We start from the raw sequence: 19,184 nt of genomic DNA on the forward strand, positions 1-19,184 counted from the left end.
ATTCCAACAAGATGTGTCTTGGGAATTGCACCCTTGCTGTTTCTTCTCCAGAGGTCATCTGTGTGTTTGGTTACTTGGTATTTCATTAGTTGTCTCAGGAATGTCTGCAGAGGTATCAAGTATATCTTCCTGTATTACACTTTTGGGTTTTGTTTTTATTTTTAAAGCTTTTGTTTTCAAAAGATATTTATGGATAATGTTCTATTCACCCTTATCGACCTAGCTGTTGTATTATTTGTTGAAGGTAAATCAGAAAGGATTTCAGTGGGGTTTGGAGAAGAGACTTTTAGGGCTCTCAGTTTTCTTACAAGATGTGGCCCACAGTGACCACTCAGCCTCCACAGACCACCTCACTCTCAGGGCTGGCCCCTCTCCTCTGGAGCCCCTTCATTACCACCACCTGTGGTTTCACTGCTGCCAAGGATCCTGTCCATCTCACCATGTCTAATGGGACTGGGAAGCCTGAGCACATTCTCATTGCAAAAGATATGGTTTTGATGAGCAGGGGTGACTCCACTGTAACCCCAACACCCCCAGTTTTAATTTCATAAGATTTGTGTCTTCCAGACTTGCCTCAATGACTTTTCTCATGGCCTTGCAGGAGGGATGTCACTGCATGCCTCAGCCTCTACAGGGGACACTTCACCTTTGGATGCTAATTGGGCACATGCACATCCATCTCCACCCTTATCAGTCAGGAGCTGTTGTGGATGAGGATGAGTCCTCCATCTCTAGCCCCAAATGAATTTGGGTCTCACTTCTTTGGGATGGGAATGATGGAGTCACAGCATCTGCCCCAGCCCAGATATCCTGTCCCTGGAACTTCACTGGACCAACAGGACCCTTTAGCTTTTCCATGCACAGGTAGCTTCTGCTTCGGCCCCAGAAGAATGCCTACCCCATCCAACCCCAGGGACATTTCCCACGCATGCCTTACCCGAGATTGTCCAAAGATGCACAACCTTCTGAGATCCTCAGATTTCCCTGCTCTGCCCAGTTCTCCCAGATGAGCCACGAAAACTGGGTGGGTCAGAAGTCCATTAAAAAGAGAGGTATTGCAATGCAGAAAACCGAACCTTTATTTAATCACATCTCAGGAGAACTGGGCATCAACCCTGACCAGGGAGGACTGGCAGTAAGAAGAGACAGTGTACAGAAAACAAACAGAGGGTTATGTACCCAAACATAACAAATCTGGTTGGACAGATTTGTAGCTCACATTGAACTATGAACAAGGAAATATCTCTTACCCAGTCCTAACAAAGAAATCTTAAGAGATTTAGTATTGTTTCAAGCATTCTCCTTTTCTTTTTCTTTATTCTTGTCCTCTACCTCTTTAACAACCAATTTACTTAATTCAGTACTCAGACAATCTTCCAAGGCCTCCTGAGCATTATGTATCTCCCTGACCATTGAATTCATAATTTCATACTGAGAGGACCTCTCACTTGGGCTCACTTCTGAGTAAGGAGATGTTTGTTGCAAATGCTTCAGAAAAGCGGTGTTTGTCTCTCTAACGTTCTCAACTAATGCTTTTGTCTGCTCAATCAGTGCTTCTGACATCTGTAAGGTAGAAAGAGGCCTTGGTGCAGTATCAGGGGAAGGATTATCCACCTGCTGTGCCTCTTCAGCAGAGCTTCCCTGTTTTAATTTCTCAGATTGGTCACACTTGTTACCACTCTTGTCACTTACTAACTTCCTCTTTTTAGCCTGCTGATCAAAGAATGCTAAATTCTCAAATATACAATCACATATGGCAACCAAATCCATTAAAGGCTCTGGCTGACAAATGTAACAACTCCACTTAGTGTTTTTATCCATCACTCTTGACAGCTCTTTTTCCCCTAGATTGCGACGAATACATTTTGTACAGAAACTATTATTACAGAAATCACAGAAAATGAGACGTCCACTTTCTGCACACCATCTGAAAGGTAAAAAACAAATAAAAACATTGAAGCATCATTCTTAGTCAACTAATTAAAGACTTTAAAAAAAGTTAATCAGGAACAAAAATTTACTAATGAAAGAAAATTTAATATACCTTAATATAACTAAATATACCTCAACATATATTCTTTTACATTATTCATGAACTTATAAAAGTAAAAGCAGGAACTCATCCCAATCTCTGTTAATGGAACATCTTTACAATTTTAAAATCCTGCCCCAAATTAATTGTGGAATGGAAAGAACCAACAAATGAAAAGGTTAAAACCAACATAATGTGGCCATTCCTGGGTCTCCCACACAAGACCTTGAAAGGCAACTGAATCAGCAGCAGCTGAGGCTTCCAGGGCTCTCAGCAAGGACTGAGAAACTCGTCAGAAAGTGGATCATTAGCCGGCACTGGGCCCAGGACTCTGTTGCATTGGCCATATGGAGGTCCCCATTACCATCCTAAGGCAAGAAGACTAGCAGCCAAGGGCGTGGTTCACAGATCCAGTTCAGCAAAGAGAGCTTATGGTCACTCACAGATTTCTAAAAGTTCAGACCAGAAAACCAGTGACTACACCTCTCCTTAGACCATAACACCTTAGAAAAGCAGAAAACCTACAGATGCTCAGGAACAGCTCTGAACCAATAGAACAAAAACTTGAAGCTTGGGGCAATGCTCTCTTCATTCAGTACCCAATTTTATTATAAATGTACAACTTTTTTTTTTTTTTTCTTTTGAGGCTGGGGTTAAGTGACTTGCCCAGAGTCACATAGCTAGGAAGTCCAAGTGTCTGAGACCAGATTTGAACTCAAATCCTCCTGAATTCAAGGCTGGTGCTCTATCCACTGCGCCACCTAGCTGCCCCTATAAATGTACAACTTAAAATAGGCTGGAAAGATCAATCAGTAAACAAGAAAAAAGAACATGACCATAAGAAATTACTCTGGTGACAGGGAAGATCAAAGCACAAAATCAGAAAATATCAACACTCAAAACTTCCACATTCAAGGTTATAAAGAAAAATGTGAATTAGTCTCACACTCCAGAAAGAATCACTGAAAAATGCTTGAAAAAAAAAAGATCCCAATAGAAAGTAAAGAGATAGAAGAAAAGTTGGGGAAAATAATGAAAGTGATGCAAGAAAATCATGAAAAAAGTTAACATCTTGGTAGCAAAAAATGCATTTATGCGAAAAAAGATTTTAGAAAGCAAAATTGGGAATTTCACTAAAAAATAAAACATAAAAAGTTCACTGAAGAACAGAATGCACTGAAAATTGCAATGGGCAAGTGGAAATGAATGAAAACAATGTGATTTTTCTGAAAAGAAAATGAAAGTAGGTTTGTTCATTATGAAGCAGACATTTGTGAGTACCTTTGTGGCAAAGAATAATACGGAGCTTTGCCTTTAGTCCAGTAAATTCTGAGTTCAGATTCAGGCTCACTGACTAGCCATACATCCATGAACAAGCACTTTACCTGGCTAGTTTGGACAAGGTTATTGTAAGCTCAGGAAGAAGCTTATCTGACTCTTATCAGATAGAATAATTCCATTAAGAGTATTCTGTTTATAGAATGATTTTGAGGATGAAACTCCTTTGTCCATCCCTGAAACCTTGTGCATCTTTAAACAACCTTTAGAGATTTGATTATCCCATCTTTAGACAGGTCCTGGCCCTGGCCTGTCAGGTGTACTCCATCTAGTTCCTGGATTCCCCCCACCTTTAAGCTCCCAACACTTCCTTCTCCTCCTTGATCCTCACCCCCTTGAGTTCCTGCCTTTATCCCTGAGATATCCCCAAGGTTATATTATATTTCCCCTATCAAAGATCTGCTTATGATAAAAGTCTCTGCCAAGTTTTCTTCCTGACTAAGCCCACCAGGAGGTTCTTCTTTCTCCCTGCTCATAGTGTCTTCTCTCTAATAGTGCCATCCTCCTTACCCTAACTCACTCTGCTGAATCTACTAAACTCTTGTTATGGGACAGAAGTCTGAAACAAGGATTCTTACAAGGTGTTAAGTCAGGGAATTGACTTAATAGTTCTCTAGTCCAATACATGTACTAAATATAGTTCCCCAAGATTCACACCTATCACATAAAAAAATCCGAGTCACAAAAAAGCAGAAAGGAAATGTGAGATAAATAAAAATAAAAAAGCAGGGGGGTAAAAATTCCTTTCTAAAGATAATGAAAAGTTAGTGTAGTAACAGGGAAGATTGAGGTATATTTATAAAAGGACAACAGTATCGGTGGGGTCACATTTGGAGCCTCAAAAAATGTAATTTGTTTTCACGTCCTTAAAAAAAATCTCGCAAGAGCTTAAAAGGTATTTTTAAAAGTGTAAACTAGAAGAGAACAAATCTAATGCCCTAAATTGAGAGGAAATTAAGGAAGTAAGTAGTTAGCTACTGAAAAGAGAGGAAGCCAAGAAGGTCAGAGTGAAAAAATGCCAAAAGACTTGACTTAGGTACATCCCAAAAGGGGAGACAGAAAACAAACTGGGATAACCAGACTGTCATCCTTCCTGAACCTGTTTCCTGGTCCCTCAGATATGATGTACTAGAGGCCCCAATGTGACTTACCCAGGGTCACACAGCTAGAAAGTGTTAAGTGTCTGAGATAAGATTTGAACTCGGGTCCTCCTGAATTCAAGGCTGGTGCTCTATCCACTGCGCCACCTAGCTGCCCCCTGACCCCAGCTCTTTTCAAGAAATCTCAGGACAAACTTTGAGTAGATGCTCATCATTTGGTAAAAGGTTGAACAAAGTGGGATATGAAAGTAACAGAATGTTGTTGTGATATAAAAGATGGTGATCAAGCTGATTTTAGAAAGACCAATAAAGATTTACAAGAAGTGATGCTGAGTGAAACAATCAGAACCAGGAATGCATTGTACACAGTAACAGCATCAATATGCAATGACCAACTATGAAAGACTTGGTCCTTTTCTGTGCCTCAGTGATCCAAAGTACTCCCAATAGATTTTGGACAGTAAATGCCATCTGCATCCAGAAAAAGAACTATGGAGATGGAATGTAAATCAACCCATGTTATGTTCACATCTTTTTTCAGTGTTTTTTTTCTCTCCCATGGTTTTTCTCTTTTATTCTGATTCTTGTCTCCCAACATGATTCAAAAAACAATGCGTATTAAAAATTAATAAATTTATTTTAAAAAATTTCAGAGACAACTGAAATGGCTCAACAACAAAGAATAGGATTGTGGCAGTTATGTTGAAAACTGAGTATAAACTAGACTTTGTATTTTTTTTTTTGACTTAGCACAAAGGGGAGACAGAAAATAAAATGAGATAACCAGACTCTCGTCCTTCCCAAATCTATTTCCTGGTCCCTCAGATATGATGCAGCCCTTGCACACTATGTACTAAAGACCCCAATAGTGGTAGAGAGCCCAGGTGTTATGGACACCTTTGGGGTACAATGGTGTCTTTAGCCCGAAATTTTATTTTAACTTCTTAAAATGATTTATTTTTAAACAGCAAGTACAACCAATGTATAAATTTCTTCAGCGTCTAAGTTCCGAGATATCATGAAATTTACTAAAAGCAACCAGGTTAACAATGTCTGGTAAAATCATGGGCAGCTCAAGAAGATCTGAATCCAAATGAAAAATTAAACCATAACAAGTTGCATGCCTCTTTCTCTTCAATGAGAAAATATCGATAGTTATAAATTTAAAATTAGTATACCTTTCATTTTGAATATATGCTGTAATCTCTGACATTTAACACAATATGGACTGAGAGAATAAAATAAATGAATTATAAATAAATAAAACTATTTAAGAGATCCCCCAAAGAGGAATGCTTTCTATTTTGTGAGATATCTTCCTACCTGCAGTGCTGAGGAGGTCCAGTAGAATCAGAGCTTATGTCATCACTCATAAAAATGTAGCAGCTCTAAAAAAGGAATGAAAATTCAATTCTAAATGTTCTAAATCTGTTAAATTAATATTCATAAAACAAAAATTTTAAAATGCTTAAATCCACTAAGCATACACTACATTTAAATATAAAACTGGGGTGATACATTTAGTTGCAGTGAAAAAATGAAACATTTTGCAAAAGTAAAGAACTGCGAACAAAGTAAAGATATATCATGGGGAACAGAAGAACAAAATGTCTATGAACAATTCATTTTGCTATCTGATAAGCTGATTTAAAGGAAATTCAAAACATGTGCAAAGGAAAAAATTACCTAACCTGATAAAGGGAAAATAAACAGCGTCCAAGGAACAACAGAAAACATTATTAGTACACTCAAAAGTAACTTTACTTGCACTCAAGCACACTCTATATGGTGATAAGAGTCTGAAAGAGCTCACATGAACTCCTTTCTCAACTTATTCATTCTCAGAGTTAATTAGCAAAACATATTATAATAATAGAGCTACACAGGGTTATTGTGCATCAAACAAGTTTGCATGTGTACAACCCTTTATAAATCTTAAAGTGCTAAGGAAAAGAAGCTGGTTTTAAAACTACTTTTATTATTTCAATAAATAATGATCTCTAAAGAGGTAATTTGAAATGTTCTCCTCTCAACAGAAGTAGGAATTATTGAAAGCAAAATATTCCATATACGGTCAAACATGAATAAGACTGAGTTGTTTTTTAATTAATCATGTTCTTAATAAGCAAAGAGGGTGAAAATTACCTCACTATGATAGGGTCAAGACTCTTTGGCAGCCACTAGGACTGATCAGAACAACTCCCAGGTCGCGCACACATAGTCTTTATGTTTGTCCCCATGTGTATGAGAAACTTAAGTTTATCTAAAATAACCTATTTATGAATCAAGTCTGATGTTATAAGTTCAGCACTTATTGGATCTCACTTCTAAAGAGAATCTTCACTTTGAAATAAATCATTAGAGAATTCATAAAAATAAAAAAAGATGTCTTACTCTAAAAGGAGAATTTGTTCTTTATTCCCAAACAAAAGGCATAATAGTTTACAGATAACAAAATCATCATCTACTTCATAACTTACATACCTTACAAACAAGAACATTCAGTGCAGGATGTCTATACACTGCCTCCTCATAATGGTTCACCTGTCGTCCACAAGCGGTACAACACACAATCTCATAAAGTTTTTCCCCTAAACAAATAAATTATAAACATAGTCTGTCCACAAATAAAATTTAAAATTCAATAAAACCTTGGAAACTGCATTTTTATATCGCAATATCTTTTTGGCCATGTCCTATTTGCTTAATCAATAGGAATTTTCAAAGATATATGTATTCACATCATTTTACTGTTGCACATTTACATAACATTATGGATAAGTTTTATAAATTTCACAAAAAAAAACAACTTTTGTAACTGGAAGACATCTAATCATTAGTTTTCTGAATTCACTTCTCCCTCGGTGTTCTCATTTTTAAAGTGGACTAGAAAAGGAAACAGTAAACCACTCCAGAATTCTTGTCAAAAAAGCCCCGAATGTGGTCATGAAGAGTCAGACACCACTAACATGACAAAAACTTTCACAGAAGACAGATAGCGTGGGAACAACAATCACGATGAAGGAACAGACACAGATGAACCATGAGTATGAGAAACAGGAGGCCAGCTGGGGAAGGAAAGCAAGTATAGTTAGAATGGAAAATATTGCAGGACGTTAAAAATCAAATAGATGGGTCTGTATTTTTTTGTTAGAGACTAATTAGGAAAAGAAATAACAGAGCTAAACCAATCGCTAAGGAAAATTATTATAGCAACAAAGATGTGGAGGGCTTGAATTAGAGTGCTCAATCTAGGCAATTGCTCAATGGTTGTAAACAAATATTTGAAAAAGATTAGGACAGAAATTACTTCTCATGTTTCTGCACTGTTAAGCTAGTTAAAAATGAAAATGAGGAGAACACAAGAGAATGGAGAGGTATAAAAAAAAGGATGGCTAAGGAGTAAGGATAAGCCGGGGGGCATAATTAGATAATTGTAATGGAAAAGCAGACACCAAAGAAAGAACATCCCACAGAAGTCATGTGATTATCTTCACAGGTGCAGGAAAAGACCTTCCCAAAACAAAGGACCTGTTCCTATTAAAAAGCCCTAGGGCATAATAATAAATGCAGTTTGCATTGAAGTGATAAGTAAAATTTATAACTGTCATCAGCAAGGATTACCTGCAATGGGGATAAACTAAAAGCTTTCTCCATACAATTAGAACACAAGCAAGCCTTGCCCTAATCAAGCTCAGCAAAGAACACAGGATGATTTCTTTTCTAGCCCAGGGCAGCTTAGGGAGAGAGACAGAAAGGTCTGGGGAGCCTCAGGAGGGATCTAGCCACCAGCAAATGACAGTATTGAAAGAAAAGCAGCGTCATGTCCAAGGAAAAGCCAAGACAGAAGAGATCCTGGGAGATCCACAAGCATTTGCTGGGTGGAGGAATGAGGGCCCTCTGACAGAGATCACCACATGTCTCCAGATTACAAGACTTGTGAGCAATGGCTGAGTGTGAAATGTGTGGCCCTGGTCCAAGCAATAAGAGGAGGAAGAAAACTGCAAATGCAAAGTATCTTTACAGAGGAAATACCATAGAGAGAGAATTCTGGGAAGACAGGAAAGCCCTTCAGAAAATCAAATTTCCTTTACAAAGAAAAGACAGAATATTGCCTCAGAGAAGGCAGAGAGTATAGGAAAACAAGTCAAACAATTGTTCTAAGACAATTACAAAATATCCCAAGAAAGGCTCAGTCTCCAAGGAAGAAGGAGAAGGGAGGAAATTATTTTACATCAAAGTGGAAAAGAAGAAGAGCTTTTACAATGAGGAATAATGCTTGCACCTCCCTCCTGCTGGAAGTGGATCAGAGGGAATAACAGCCTGAGATGGGTACAGGAACGTGTTTAGTTCTAAAAGTAGGGAAGAGAGAAGGGAAAGAGGGTTGGAGGAGGTGAGCATAAACTTAGAGGACATGATGAAAAAAAGAGATAAAAGGGTAAATGAGGGAAAGATATTTTGAAGGGAACTACATAGTAACCTAACTGCAAATAGGAATGGGACAAACCTAAACACAAAACATAAGTGGATTAAAACATAAGAAATACATTGGAAAGCAAAGAGATACACAACAAATTAAAGGTAAGGCCTGGGACAGAGGGCAGTAATTATGATTCCTGATAAAGCAAAAGCAAAAACATGTCTAATTGAAAGAAATTAGAAAATGACTTTTCACTCAGAATTACCGTAAAAAATGAAATAGTATCAACACTATACACATGCACCAAGTGATGCAATATCTAAATTAATTAAGAAAAACTTAAAAGAGTTATAAGGGAAAAGCAACAACACCAAGCAAATGGGGGCCCTTAACTTTCCCTTTTGGGAATAAGTTAATCAAAACAAACAAACAAGAAGTTTAAGAGATGATCAATATTTTTAAAAAGATAGAACTCTAGAGAAAATGGAATGGTAGAATTGAATGCATGTTCCCTCAGTGGTACAGGGCTGCACAAAGCAGAACTGAAGGGGCCCAGGAGAGAGGCGAGAGATGGGCAAACCAAACATGACACTGCCATAACGAGAACCACACAGCGGCTGCTCTAAGAGACTATGGGTCCTGGGACAGTATATGTCAAGGATGGAAAGAAGTGGGATTGCAGCCAAAACTTTCACATCCGGCAAGTGAAGGATAACTCTGAACTAAGGGAAGGAATATCCCATGAGCTGCCAGGCTTTCAAGTTTTTGTCGAAAGAGACACATAAGATCCAAGAAAAACATCCCAGAAGCATCAAGGATGAATTACAAGGGACTCAATCAGGGAGACTATGTGTTTCTTGTGTGCAGATGTACACCCTATGTCTGTGACTGCCATTAGTAATTATTGTGAGAGAAAACCAGAGGCAGAGAAGAGGATAATGTGGTTCTGAAACGCAAAATGATGAAGGACAAGTTAGAAAGAATAACTCCATTTAACAAATGAGGGACAAGAGCAAGGAATTAGACAAGTGAGGAGGACTGAGGGTGCTGGAAGCCCACTCATATCAGAAATGGGTTAAAGAAAGGATGGTACATGTACATGTATAAAGGGATAAACTCTTTTATATCTATAAATAAATGAGATGGGCTGGGAAGAAATGTATTACATTAGTCAAAAAGCAATAAAGAGAGAGGGAAAAGGGGGAGAGTGGGGAGAATAAGGGAGGGATCCTCAGGCAGGTTAAGTGCTAGCAAGGTCAGGGGGCAGGTAGTAATACAGCAGAGGAGTCAGGGGAGATTAAAAATAAGAAATGAAAACAAAAATAATAATGAACAGGAGCAGGTTATTAGAGAACCAAGGAAGGGGTTGTAATCATTTATCCTACATCAGGCCAAAATCTTGAAAGATTCAGTCAAAATACAGAAATCTTCATTACATGCCAGCCGTGTTAATCTGTTTTATACGTATGTGTATATACTTATATGTACATATATCAATACATGTACATATATAAACATAAATATATACATACTTACTGCAGCCTGCTTGACTGAATGTGCAAGGGAGGAAAGGTGGGAAAAAATAAAGTAAAAAGTACACAACCGAGAACAAAAGAAAACCTACTAGGAAACAGACAGTTACAAATACAATGCCCTCATTATTATATAGGCTTTCTTGAAATTGAATTTATTATTACATATTTTGAACCCTCCCTTACATTCTGATATGAATATGACTTTTTTTAATGATCTTTTTAACATTTAAGTTTTAAACATTTTTTTTTTTTTAAAGAAAGGCTTGGGCTACATAGCATTTCCAGTCCTTCTGTTAATGCCTGCTTGCATTTTGGTTTTTTTCTCAGGTTATTTTTACCTTCTTTCTAAATCAGATTTTCCTTGTGCAGCAAGATACCTGTATAAATATGTATACATACATTGCATTTAACATATACTTTATTTAACCTGTATTGTTCTACCTGCCAGCTAGGGGAGGGGGTGGGGGGAAAGAGGGGAAAAGTTGGAACAGAAGGTTTTGCAAAGGTCAGTGTTGAAAACTTATCCTTGCATATGTCTTGTAAATAAAAAATAATAAAAAAAAAGGCTTGGGCCAAACTGAGGACAAAGGTTCAAGTCTAAAAAAATAAAACTGTGTAGGGAGAGATAAAAAAAAATCATTTAATTCAAATGAGAAACAAAAGGAAGAACTGATAAGCTGGGGGGAGGCAGATACTGAAGGAACCTCACTGTTTTTCCAGAAAGGAAAGAAAAAGCCTGAGAGGGGACAAGGAGTAGGAGGGCAAGGTGGCAGGGAGAAGTAAAAGAGCAACAAGAAGACAGAAGGCAAATAGGGTGAGGAGGAGAGTGGGGGAAAGAGGAAGGAGGAAAATACCCAAGTATTAATTTACTCTTAAGGCAGAAACAGAGAAACAGACAAAGTTAAAGTCAACAGCTTCTTGCTTTCAACCAAAAGGAGACACATGTGTATGAGTATATAATACCTATCAAATAAAAATGAGATATACACAGAGAAAATAAAGAGTAGGGGCAGCAGAATGTGTTATATTTAAAAAGCTGGGGTGTTAATCATGATTTCTAATATATTTACTATAGGAAGAGAAACAAAAAGAAAACCCCACAGACAGCAGGGTCACAGAGTTTGGAAAGGAATTAACAAAAGGGATCAACAAGAAAGTAAAGGTGAATTCCCAACAGCAGGAGCTAAAGCAAACAAAGAGATTTTTAAAAATGTAACCTAATTTCTAACAAGTTCAAATAAAACAAAAAACACTCATCATCATTGTGGCAAGACTACTGTTAGTTCAGAATGAAGCAAGCTCCCGATGAAAAAAATTTAACCTCTTTCTAATCACAAACCCTCCAGAAATAATTCTTGGTCTCCAACATTTGACTATATTTGTTCATAATAATGAGCTGTAACTTTAGAGAAAGACAGCAAAGCACTTTGCTTATGGTGCTGTATGAAACATTTGGATAGAAAGGCCAACTGACAGAACACTAGACTGGATTACAGGCTGCATGGTTAATATCAATTTGCTCATATCAAACTGTTGAGGGCGGTAGCCCCTTGATATTCCTTGTTTGACCTCCAACTTCCTTTGGGACTTGGACCTTTGATACAAGATCTGGTCAAACTAGTCTGGGCTTGTACCCAGCCCCCCACTGGATCTGAGCTGGCTTGGATAAAGCCTGCCAAAAATTTGGCCTTCTAGGAATTAACCTGAGCTCCGCCCATTACTTCTTCAAGCAGATAAAAAGAGCAAAGCTAGAACCATCTTTGGTTCAGAGATTTGAAAGATGCCAGCCAAGATGCTTGCATCAGAGATTCTCTGTCCCCGCCGCTTTCGGTGTATATCTTCCTCTATCTAATGCCTTTTACTAACCAGACCTTAACCTTGCTTCCAAACCCTGCAATAAACCTTCTTTTTTCAATCTAGGTTTTCGGCCTGTAAATTCATTTACAGGGGACTCTCGCGGCCACTAGATCTGATTTAACTTTGTATCCTTGCGCAGAATCCTAAGGGGGTTGCAGGGGAGCTCCATGTGACTCCCTGTACCCCGGATCCTGCCACTAGACCTCACTTAATCCTATTGAGGTATATACCTCATTATTAGGTATTTATCTCATGATTTGGTTCAAGTTACCTCATCATTTTGAGGTTCCCTATTACCTCATCAAAACCACATCAGTAGTTGGCCACAAACAAGGGTTTTAGGACCATTTCAAATCTTATGGATTAAAACTGATATTTATTTGACTAGTTAAATTTTAAGGAAGAATTCTGGGAGCAAAGGGAGAAGAATATTGAAGTATTAAAACAGTTACATAAAGGTAGATTGCAAGTTACTTCCCCTTTAGACTATGATATATTTTTCAGAGAAAAGGATTGTTTTATCTTTCTTTGCATTCTTAGTGCTTAGCATGACACCTGGTAATAATAGGCGCTTCATAAATGTTTATTAATCGACAGTTTGTTTTAGCTTCAGTTACACAGCTTCTTAAGTCCAATAGTTTTTATCCTTCCTTGACTCTCTAAAAATGTTGGCGCTTCATTGCTCCCTCTTTCTGATTATTTCTTCTTTTTTTTTTCCTGTCACATTATTTTGTCATCATTCTCCTATTCCTAATCCTCTTATTACTTTGCAAGTGTTTCCCCTCTCTCTGACCATTATTTCTCCTATTTTGCTCACTGGCCATTTCCCTAAGCAAATTAGTTCTCCATGTTTCTGTTCCTTTTTTTCTCATGATAATGGACACCTTCCACCTGAGGCACCATCAGCTAAGGCCCCATACCTGAATGTCACCATCTCCACTCCACTTGTTCTGGCCCCCCACCCCCGCCCCCCACCCCAGGGAATAACATTAACCTGAACACTCCTGGTCTGTTTGCAGAGAAAGACCTCTCACCAGGGTCTTAACACCTCCATCACAGGCACAGGAATTGTCACTCCATTTTTGTCTCCATCACAGGAAGAATATACTTTCCCTCCATTCTTTATGGTTATAAAAAGTGGTCAATTTCTTTTTCAGTGTTCTTTCCAATAACAATATTGAAGTCTCTTTATATGAGTGCAGATCTTTCAATGATTTTCAATATTCTTTATATAATTTTACAAAATATACTTTGAAATTAATTTTAAACTAAACTACTTACCAACACGTCTTTTGAAAACTTTAGTCCTCAGTTTGCTTTTTGGCCTAACTTCAACCTGTTGAACATCATCTTTGTCTTCCTTCTTCTTCTTTGGTTCTGGTTGTTCAACCACATTACCTACAATTTGATAACATTCATGATGCTAATTATGCAAAAATACTGAAGCCACCCTGAATATCAGAATTAAAAACAAAGTTTTAAAAAGCACCGGATAAAATAAAATCCCAAGTTTGTTCCAAGATGCTAAGGGACTTCATCACAACCTCTTCCCTGCAATCAGAAATTTTTAAAACCAGAACTGTGATATTCAAAATGAAATTTTTTAAGGAAAAAGCCATGGGAGGAAGATGGAGCATTAATATTCTGCCTTTATTCTTCTTTCCATACTAAAGCCTCAGAGGGAAAAACCATTCCAAAGATTTAGAATTTCCCATGTCCTTTTAGAATCTTAAGCTTTATTCTCCAAGACCAAAGGTTCAGAGTATTACCTGCCCTCTGGCACAGGTTTAGAGCACTGAAAACAAAAATAAAAAATCAAGTCCCTGATCTCAAGAAGCTCTCATTCTCATTAGTGACAGCACACAAAGGCGCCTGTATCTATAAATCAGACATTTAGCTTCTGTTCTGCCTCAGTTTCCTCATGTGTAAAATAGGAGCAATACCAGACAGCTGATGTGGGCCGGGAAAAATTCAACAGTTACAGTGTGCTTTTTATACATAGCTCGGGGTGTCCACTGTATATTGGTGAAATCACAGCCTTTAATGTAGAATAATCTCCAAGACAAATGAAAGGTCCCAAGGCCAAGAAGTAGTTTGCAAAATGTAAACAAAAAAAAGAGAGAGAGCGAGCAAGAAATAGACAGAGGCAGGAAAATAAGTCCAAGAGAAGATGAAATACTATAACATGTGTATGAAGTGCAGCACAGAGATAAAAATAGGATTAGGACTGAGGTGGAGGGTAGAAGGATAACTATTAGATTTGGCAGATCAAGTGCCCATGGATACTTTGGTAAGAGCATTTAGGGGTCTAGGTCTCAAACTGGAGGAAAATAAGGCAAAACCTGAATGAACTAGAAGGCCAAAGCCTTGAGGCAAAAAGAAATGAGCAGGAAGTGAGGTGGCTCTCCCTCCTGAGGTAAATTAAGAGCTCACGTATATGGCTGATGCAGCCCAAGGTCAGTGTCTAAATGAACAGTGGGTAGAAAATGAAGATAAATATTGGAAGCATATACCAAGGTTAGGAGATAAACCAAGAAGTGGCAAAAAAAGGTCAAAATTTCCCCATCATAAAAGTCAGCAGCTTTTAACTTAAAAAAAACAAAAATGATCTTTAGAAATAAACCTCCCTATATCAAAACCATTTCAAAAATTACTAATTTGAAGGTAGTTTGAATTAAGGGCCTATATACCAAAGAAGCTATTAATGACAAATGAGAAATGATTTGGAGTAAGCCATGTTATTTTTAGTACCTGTTTCCTAATCTGTACTATCAGGGATTTAGATGAATTCTAAAATCTCGTCTGGCCATGAATCTAGTTCTTCTACGACAATGAAATGTAATTTTATACAAAGAAAACCAAATTTTCTACCCATAATTAGGAGTGTTAATTTTCAAGTATGTAAATCATTAAGATACAATATACCTTCTGCAAAGCTTTTTGTCACAACTATATGTGACTTTTCATGTATATGACGTGGATTCATAGATTCATGCACCATCTGTCCATCATCACAGGCCACATGTTCTTTCCTAAAGGAAATTTAAAATCTATGTTTATACTTAAAACAATTGAAATTTTTCAGAAAACCAGCTTCCTTGGTGACTGTTAGTAAAGTTGAAATCGTTTCAATATTCCATATACACAGTCATTTTTCATAATTCCATACACAACTCAGTACTAACTTGCATCACTTCATTCCTTGTATCTTTCACAAAGATATAGAAGGAGAAATAACAGAAGACACAGATATAAAGACAGCAGTTAGATGGACAACATCCTTGATGTTTTTGTACTTTTAAAATAAATCCATATACTTTGGCCAGAAACACTAACTTACCTCTCAGGGCATGATGGCTTTGGTTCTTCAAAATGGCCACCACCCTAAAAAGACAAACCAAATACAAGTGTTAGCGAATCCACGGTGTTTGTTTTTCAGCTGTACACAACCCTTTGTGACCCTCATGTGGGGGTTTTCTTGGCAAAGATACTGGAGTGGTTTGCCATTCCTTCTCCAACTCATTCTACATGGCAGGACACTAAGACAAGCAGGGTGAAGTGACTCGCCCTGAGTAAATTTCTGAGGTCAGATTGAACTCAGGAAGATAAGATTTTCTGAATCCAGGCCATTCTGTACTAAGTCACCTAACCATCCAAAAATGTTATTGTTCAGTCATTTTTCAATTGTGTCAGATTGTTTGTGACATCAACTAACAGATCCCAGAGTTTACTTCAATAAATTACAGATCACAATTTCCAAACGATTTGAGATAAGCACAAGAGATGCAAAAAGATGATCCCTGTACTCATGAAGCTGACTAGCTTATATACCAAGATAACAAACAGATTAAAAGAAGCTATACACTGGATAAATGGGAAAAGTTCACAAAAGGAGACAATGGAATTATGAGGGGCTAGGGAGGTTCCTGAGAAGGCCGGATTTTAGTTCAGACTTAAAGGAACAGAATCAGTGGCTAGAAATGAGTAAGGAGGTCATTGCAGGGATGGGGGGAAATGGGAAAATGGCCAGAAATAAAGGGTCTTGTTCAGAGAATGGCCAGGCCAGTGTCACTGTATCATAGAGGGTAAGGTAAGAAGAATATGCAAGACAGAAGAGTGGTAGGTATGATGGGTTTTGAATGGCCAAGCATTTTGTAGTTGGTCTTGTCACTGGAGTTTATTGATATGAGGTGGTGGGTGGGAGAGCTAAAGGAACAGAGAATGACATCATTGAAAAGGTGTTTTAGGAAAATCACTGTAGTGATTGAAAGGTACTAGAGTAGAGTGGGAAAAACTCAAGTCAGGATCTTGCCATAGTCTACCTGTGAAATTATAACCAGGGCCTGTATGAGCGGGAGAGAAAGGGAGTATTTGAGAGGGGTTAAGAAGGTGAAATCAATATGCTGGGACAACAACTTGGATATGGAGGGTAAGAGACACTGAGAAGTTCAGAATGAGTCCTAGGTGTAAGCCTGAGGGACTAGAAAGATGGTGGACATCCCTGTCAGAAATAGGGAAGATAAGAAAAATAATCTTACATATACTAGGCTTAAGAAGTTTCTTTCCCATGCAGTTTTAGATGTTTCAAAGGCAGGTGGAGGTAGAAAGGGAGTTTACTCTTTTGTCACGTTATAGAATCTATTCTCAGGAAACATGTTTTTGCTGAGTGCCTGAGCTGTTTCCATTTTTTGTTTTTTTTTTTTCATCCATTTCCCAGTCTTTTCCCTATTTCAACTAGAAAATGGTGCAAGGGAAGCAAATCTAGTAACATATAAGTGTAAGGTCCCTACACATCTTATCTAATATTTCCTGGATCAAAGGAATTTGCAGATCTCTCCCTCTCCCACCCTCCTACCCCCCCCAACTTTTGTCTCTTTTCTGTTGTTCTTTCTTTCCTTATGAATAAATTAATAACTAATTATTTTTAATATTCCTCTGTATCTAAAAAAGTTTCTTCTTTGTCCATGCATATATTTATCTTCAACTTAATAATTTGGTGGTTTTGTTTGTTTGTTTGTTTGGTTTTTTTGTTTATCATAATTGCAATTAAATGCTTTATTTTCCACAGGAATGGTGGTTTTGCTCAACTTAATAATTTGACTAATAGTTAGCATTTCTGGCATGGCTGCATCATAGCACTGAAAACAAGCATTACTCCTGTAATTTATGTCTTAATTTGAAAAACAATTAATTTTTATTTTGAATATATTTTCTTTCATATTTAGACTTACACTGTTTATAACAATTTATTCCTTATGATCGTCAAGGACACCATCATACTCCCGATTCGCCATTTTTCATTCAATCATTAATTCTTATACACTTTATTTTTTAAAAAATACTTTATTTTAAAACCATACTAATAAAAGAGAAAAATCAAAAAGAAATATGAAACAAAACAAAACCAAAAAAGAACACTGCCATGTGCTCAGGAGAACATCAGGGAGGATTCAAAATATCTACCAAAAATTACCAGTTTAAGAAAGTGTATATACACACACATATTAGTATCAGAAATTATATTAATAAGTCTCCATGTTTTCTTCACTTCCTAAATTGTTCTTTTGTTCTCTGTTGTGAGCCTTTTTTAATTCTTTTCCTCCTTTCCTTTCCCCAGTTACCCTCAAGCAGGGTATAATTAGGAAAGGACATATTTACACTAAAAATAATATATTTAAAAGTGAATTTATGTCAATAAGCATTTCTATGAACACAGAACAAGCGTTTATCAGGAAACATGGATTTTTATTACACGTACTGTATTGCCTTAATGGTAACTAGGCCCGAGTCAAATAGAATCTCAGGGAGTTACACGTCACAAAAGGCTTTTTTCCCTGTGGCCAAAGAATTCAGAATGAAAAACACCCAACCAGTGATTAAAATCCACTTTTCTCTGCCTGGGTCGTTTATTTAGATTCATAAACTATTTTACCACAAAATCGGAAACGATGAGGATTTTTTTTTAATGCTTAAAATTCATTTACAGTAGAAGAAATCACACGTACCTCGTCTTTCGGAGTATCCATTGAGAAAGATCGCTGTGTTTTCCGCAGTTTATCTAGAAAAAAAATATAAGATCAAAATAAATCGTTTGCATTACCCATAACTTCAATGAAAGAAAATCAACATACAATAACCGAACATTTTAAAAGTCAGTTAAACGGTTCAAGAGCACTTAATTCCAACAATATAAAAAGCGGAAAAATGTAGCAAATCCTGTCTAGGGGAATCAAATAATATGACATTTTCAATTCTGAGAAAGATACTGAAAACGCTAAATGGGTGAGGAAAAGGGAAAAACTAAACGAGGCCAAGTCGAAGGGGGGGGGGGGAAACCTAAAATAACGCACTGAAAATAAGGGGAAATTCTTCAAAAAAACACAAAAAGGACTTATGTTCACCAACTTATTAAAGGAAATGTCGATAAGAGAAAAATAAAAGTAAAAAACATGTCTTTAAAAGGAGAAATATCTACCTCACGAGCCGGAGCTCAGGAGACGCCATCTCACTTCTCATAAAATGGCACCCACGCACCGAGCAGCCAGTATCAGCGAAGATGATTGGACGAGCAGTAAGCCAATTATTCTAACCGGAAACCAATCGGGCTCGAGATTCTCAAGACCACCTCGGGACTCCAGGATTGTGCGTTTTCATAGAAACTGCTGCTCCGCCTTCTCATTCGCTATACTTTTATACATTCCCTCACACTTTCTTTCCCCATATCTCTCATTTTCTCTTCTCCTTCTGCCTCTCACTCTCTCTCCCCATTTCCCCTTTTTTTCCTTTACATCATTTCTCCTTTTTTTTTTTCTTTTGCACTTATTATGCTACTGTCTCATTTTAAAACTGTAGTCAAAATTATCATTGATGAATATGGAATTGCAAGTATTTCACCCATTTCG

At 37.4% G+C, this 19,184-nt stretch overlaps 1 protein-coding gene across 1 annotated transcript; it reads right to left on the minus strand.

The window, feature by feature from the left end:
- Positions 1-1,058: 1,058 nt before the first annotated feature.
- Positions 1,059-18,348, minus strand: LOC141549247 (transcriptional regulator ATRX-like). Its single transcript, XM_074278688.1, has 7 exons — positions 18,288-18,348; positions 15,623-15,666; positions 15,208-15,314; positions 13,564-13,680; positions 6,955-7,061; positions 5,794-5,858; positions 1,059-1,927 (listed from the first exon to the last, which is right to left on the minus strand). The coding sequence occupies exons 1-7, from the start codon at positions 18,306-18,308 to the stop codon at positions 1,291-1,293; spliced, it is 1,098 nt and encodes a 365-aa protein (XP_074134789.1). The 5' UTR covers positions 18,309-18,348; the 3' UTR covers positions 1,059-1,290.
- Positions 18,349-19,184: the final 836 nt, after the last annotated feature.

This window comes from Sminthopsis crassicaudata, chromosome X (assembly GCF_048593235.1).
Source record: "Sminthopsis crassicaudata isolate SCR6 chromosome X, ASM4859323v1, whole genome shotgun sequence".
NCBI classification, from domain to species: domain Eukaryota; kingdom Metazoa; phylum Chordata; class Mammalia; order Dasyuromorphia; family Dasyuridae; genus Sminthopsis; species Sminthopsis crassicaudata.

Coding starts and splice junctions, on each gene's coding strand:
- LOC141549247 (XM_074278688.1), bottom strand. CDS start 18,308: ATGGATACTCCGAAAGACGAG. Junction 7,062..13,563: donor AGTTTTCAAAAGACGTGTTG/GTAAGTAGTTTA, acceptor TTATTTGTTTAG/GGGAAAAACTTTATGAGATT. Junction 1,928..5,793: donor GGACCTCCTCAGCACTGCAG/GTAGGAAGATAT, acceptor TTTACCTTTCAG/ATGGTGTGCAGAAAGTGGAC.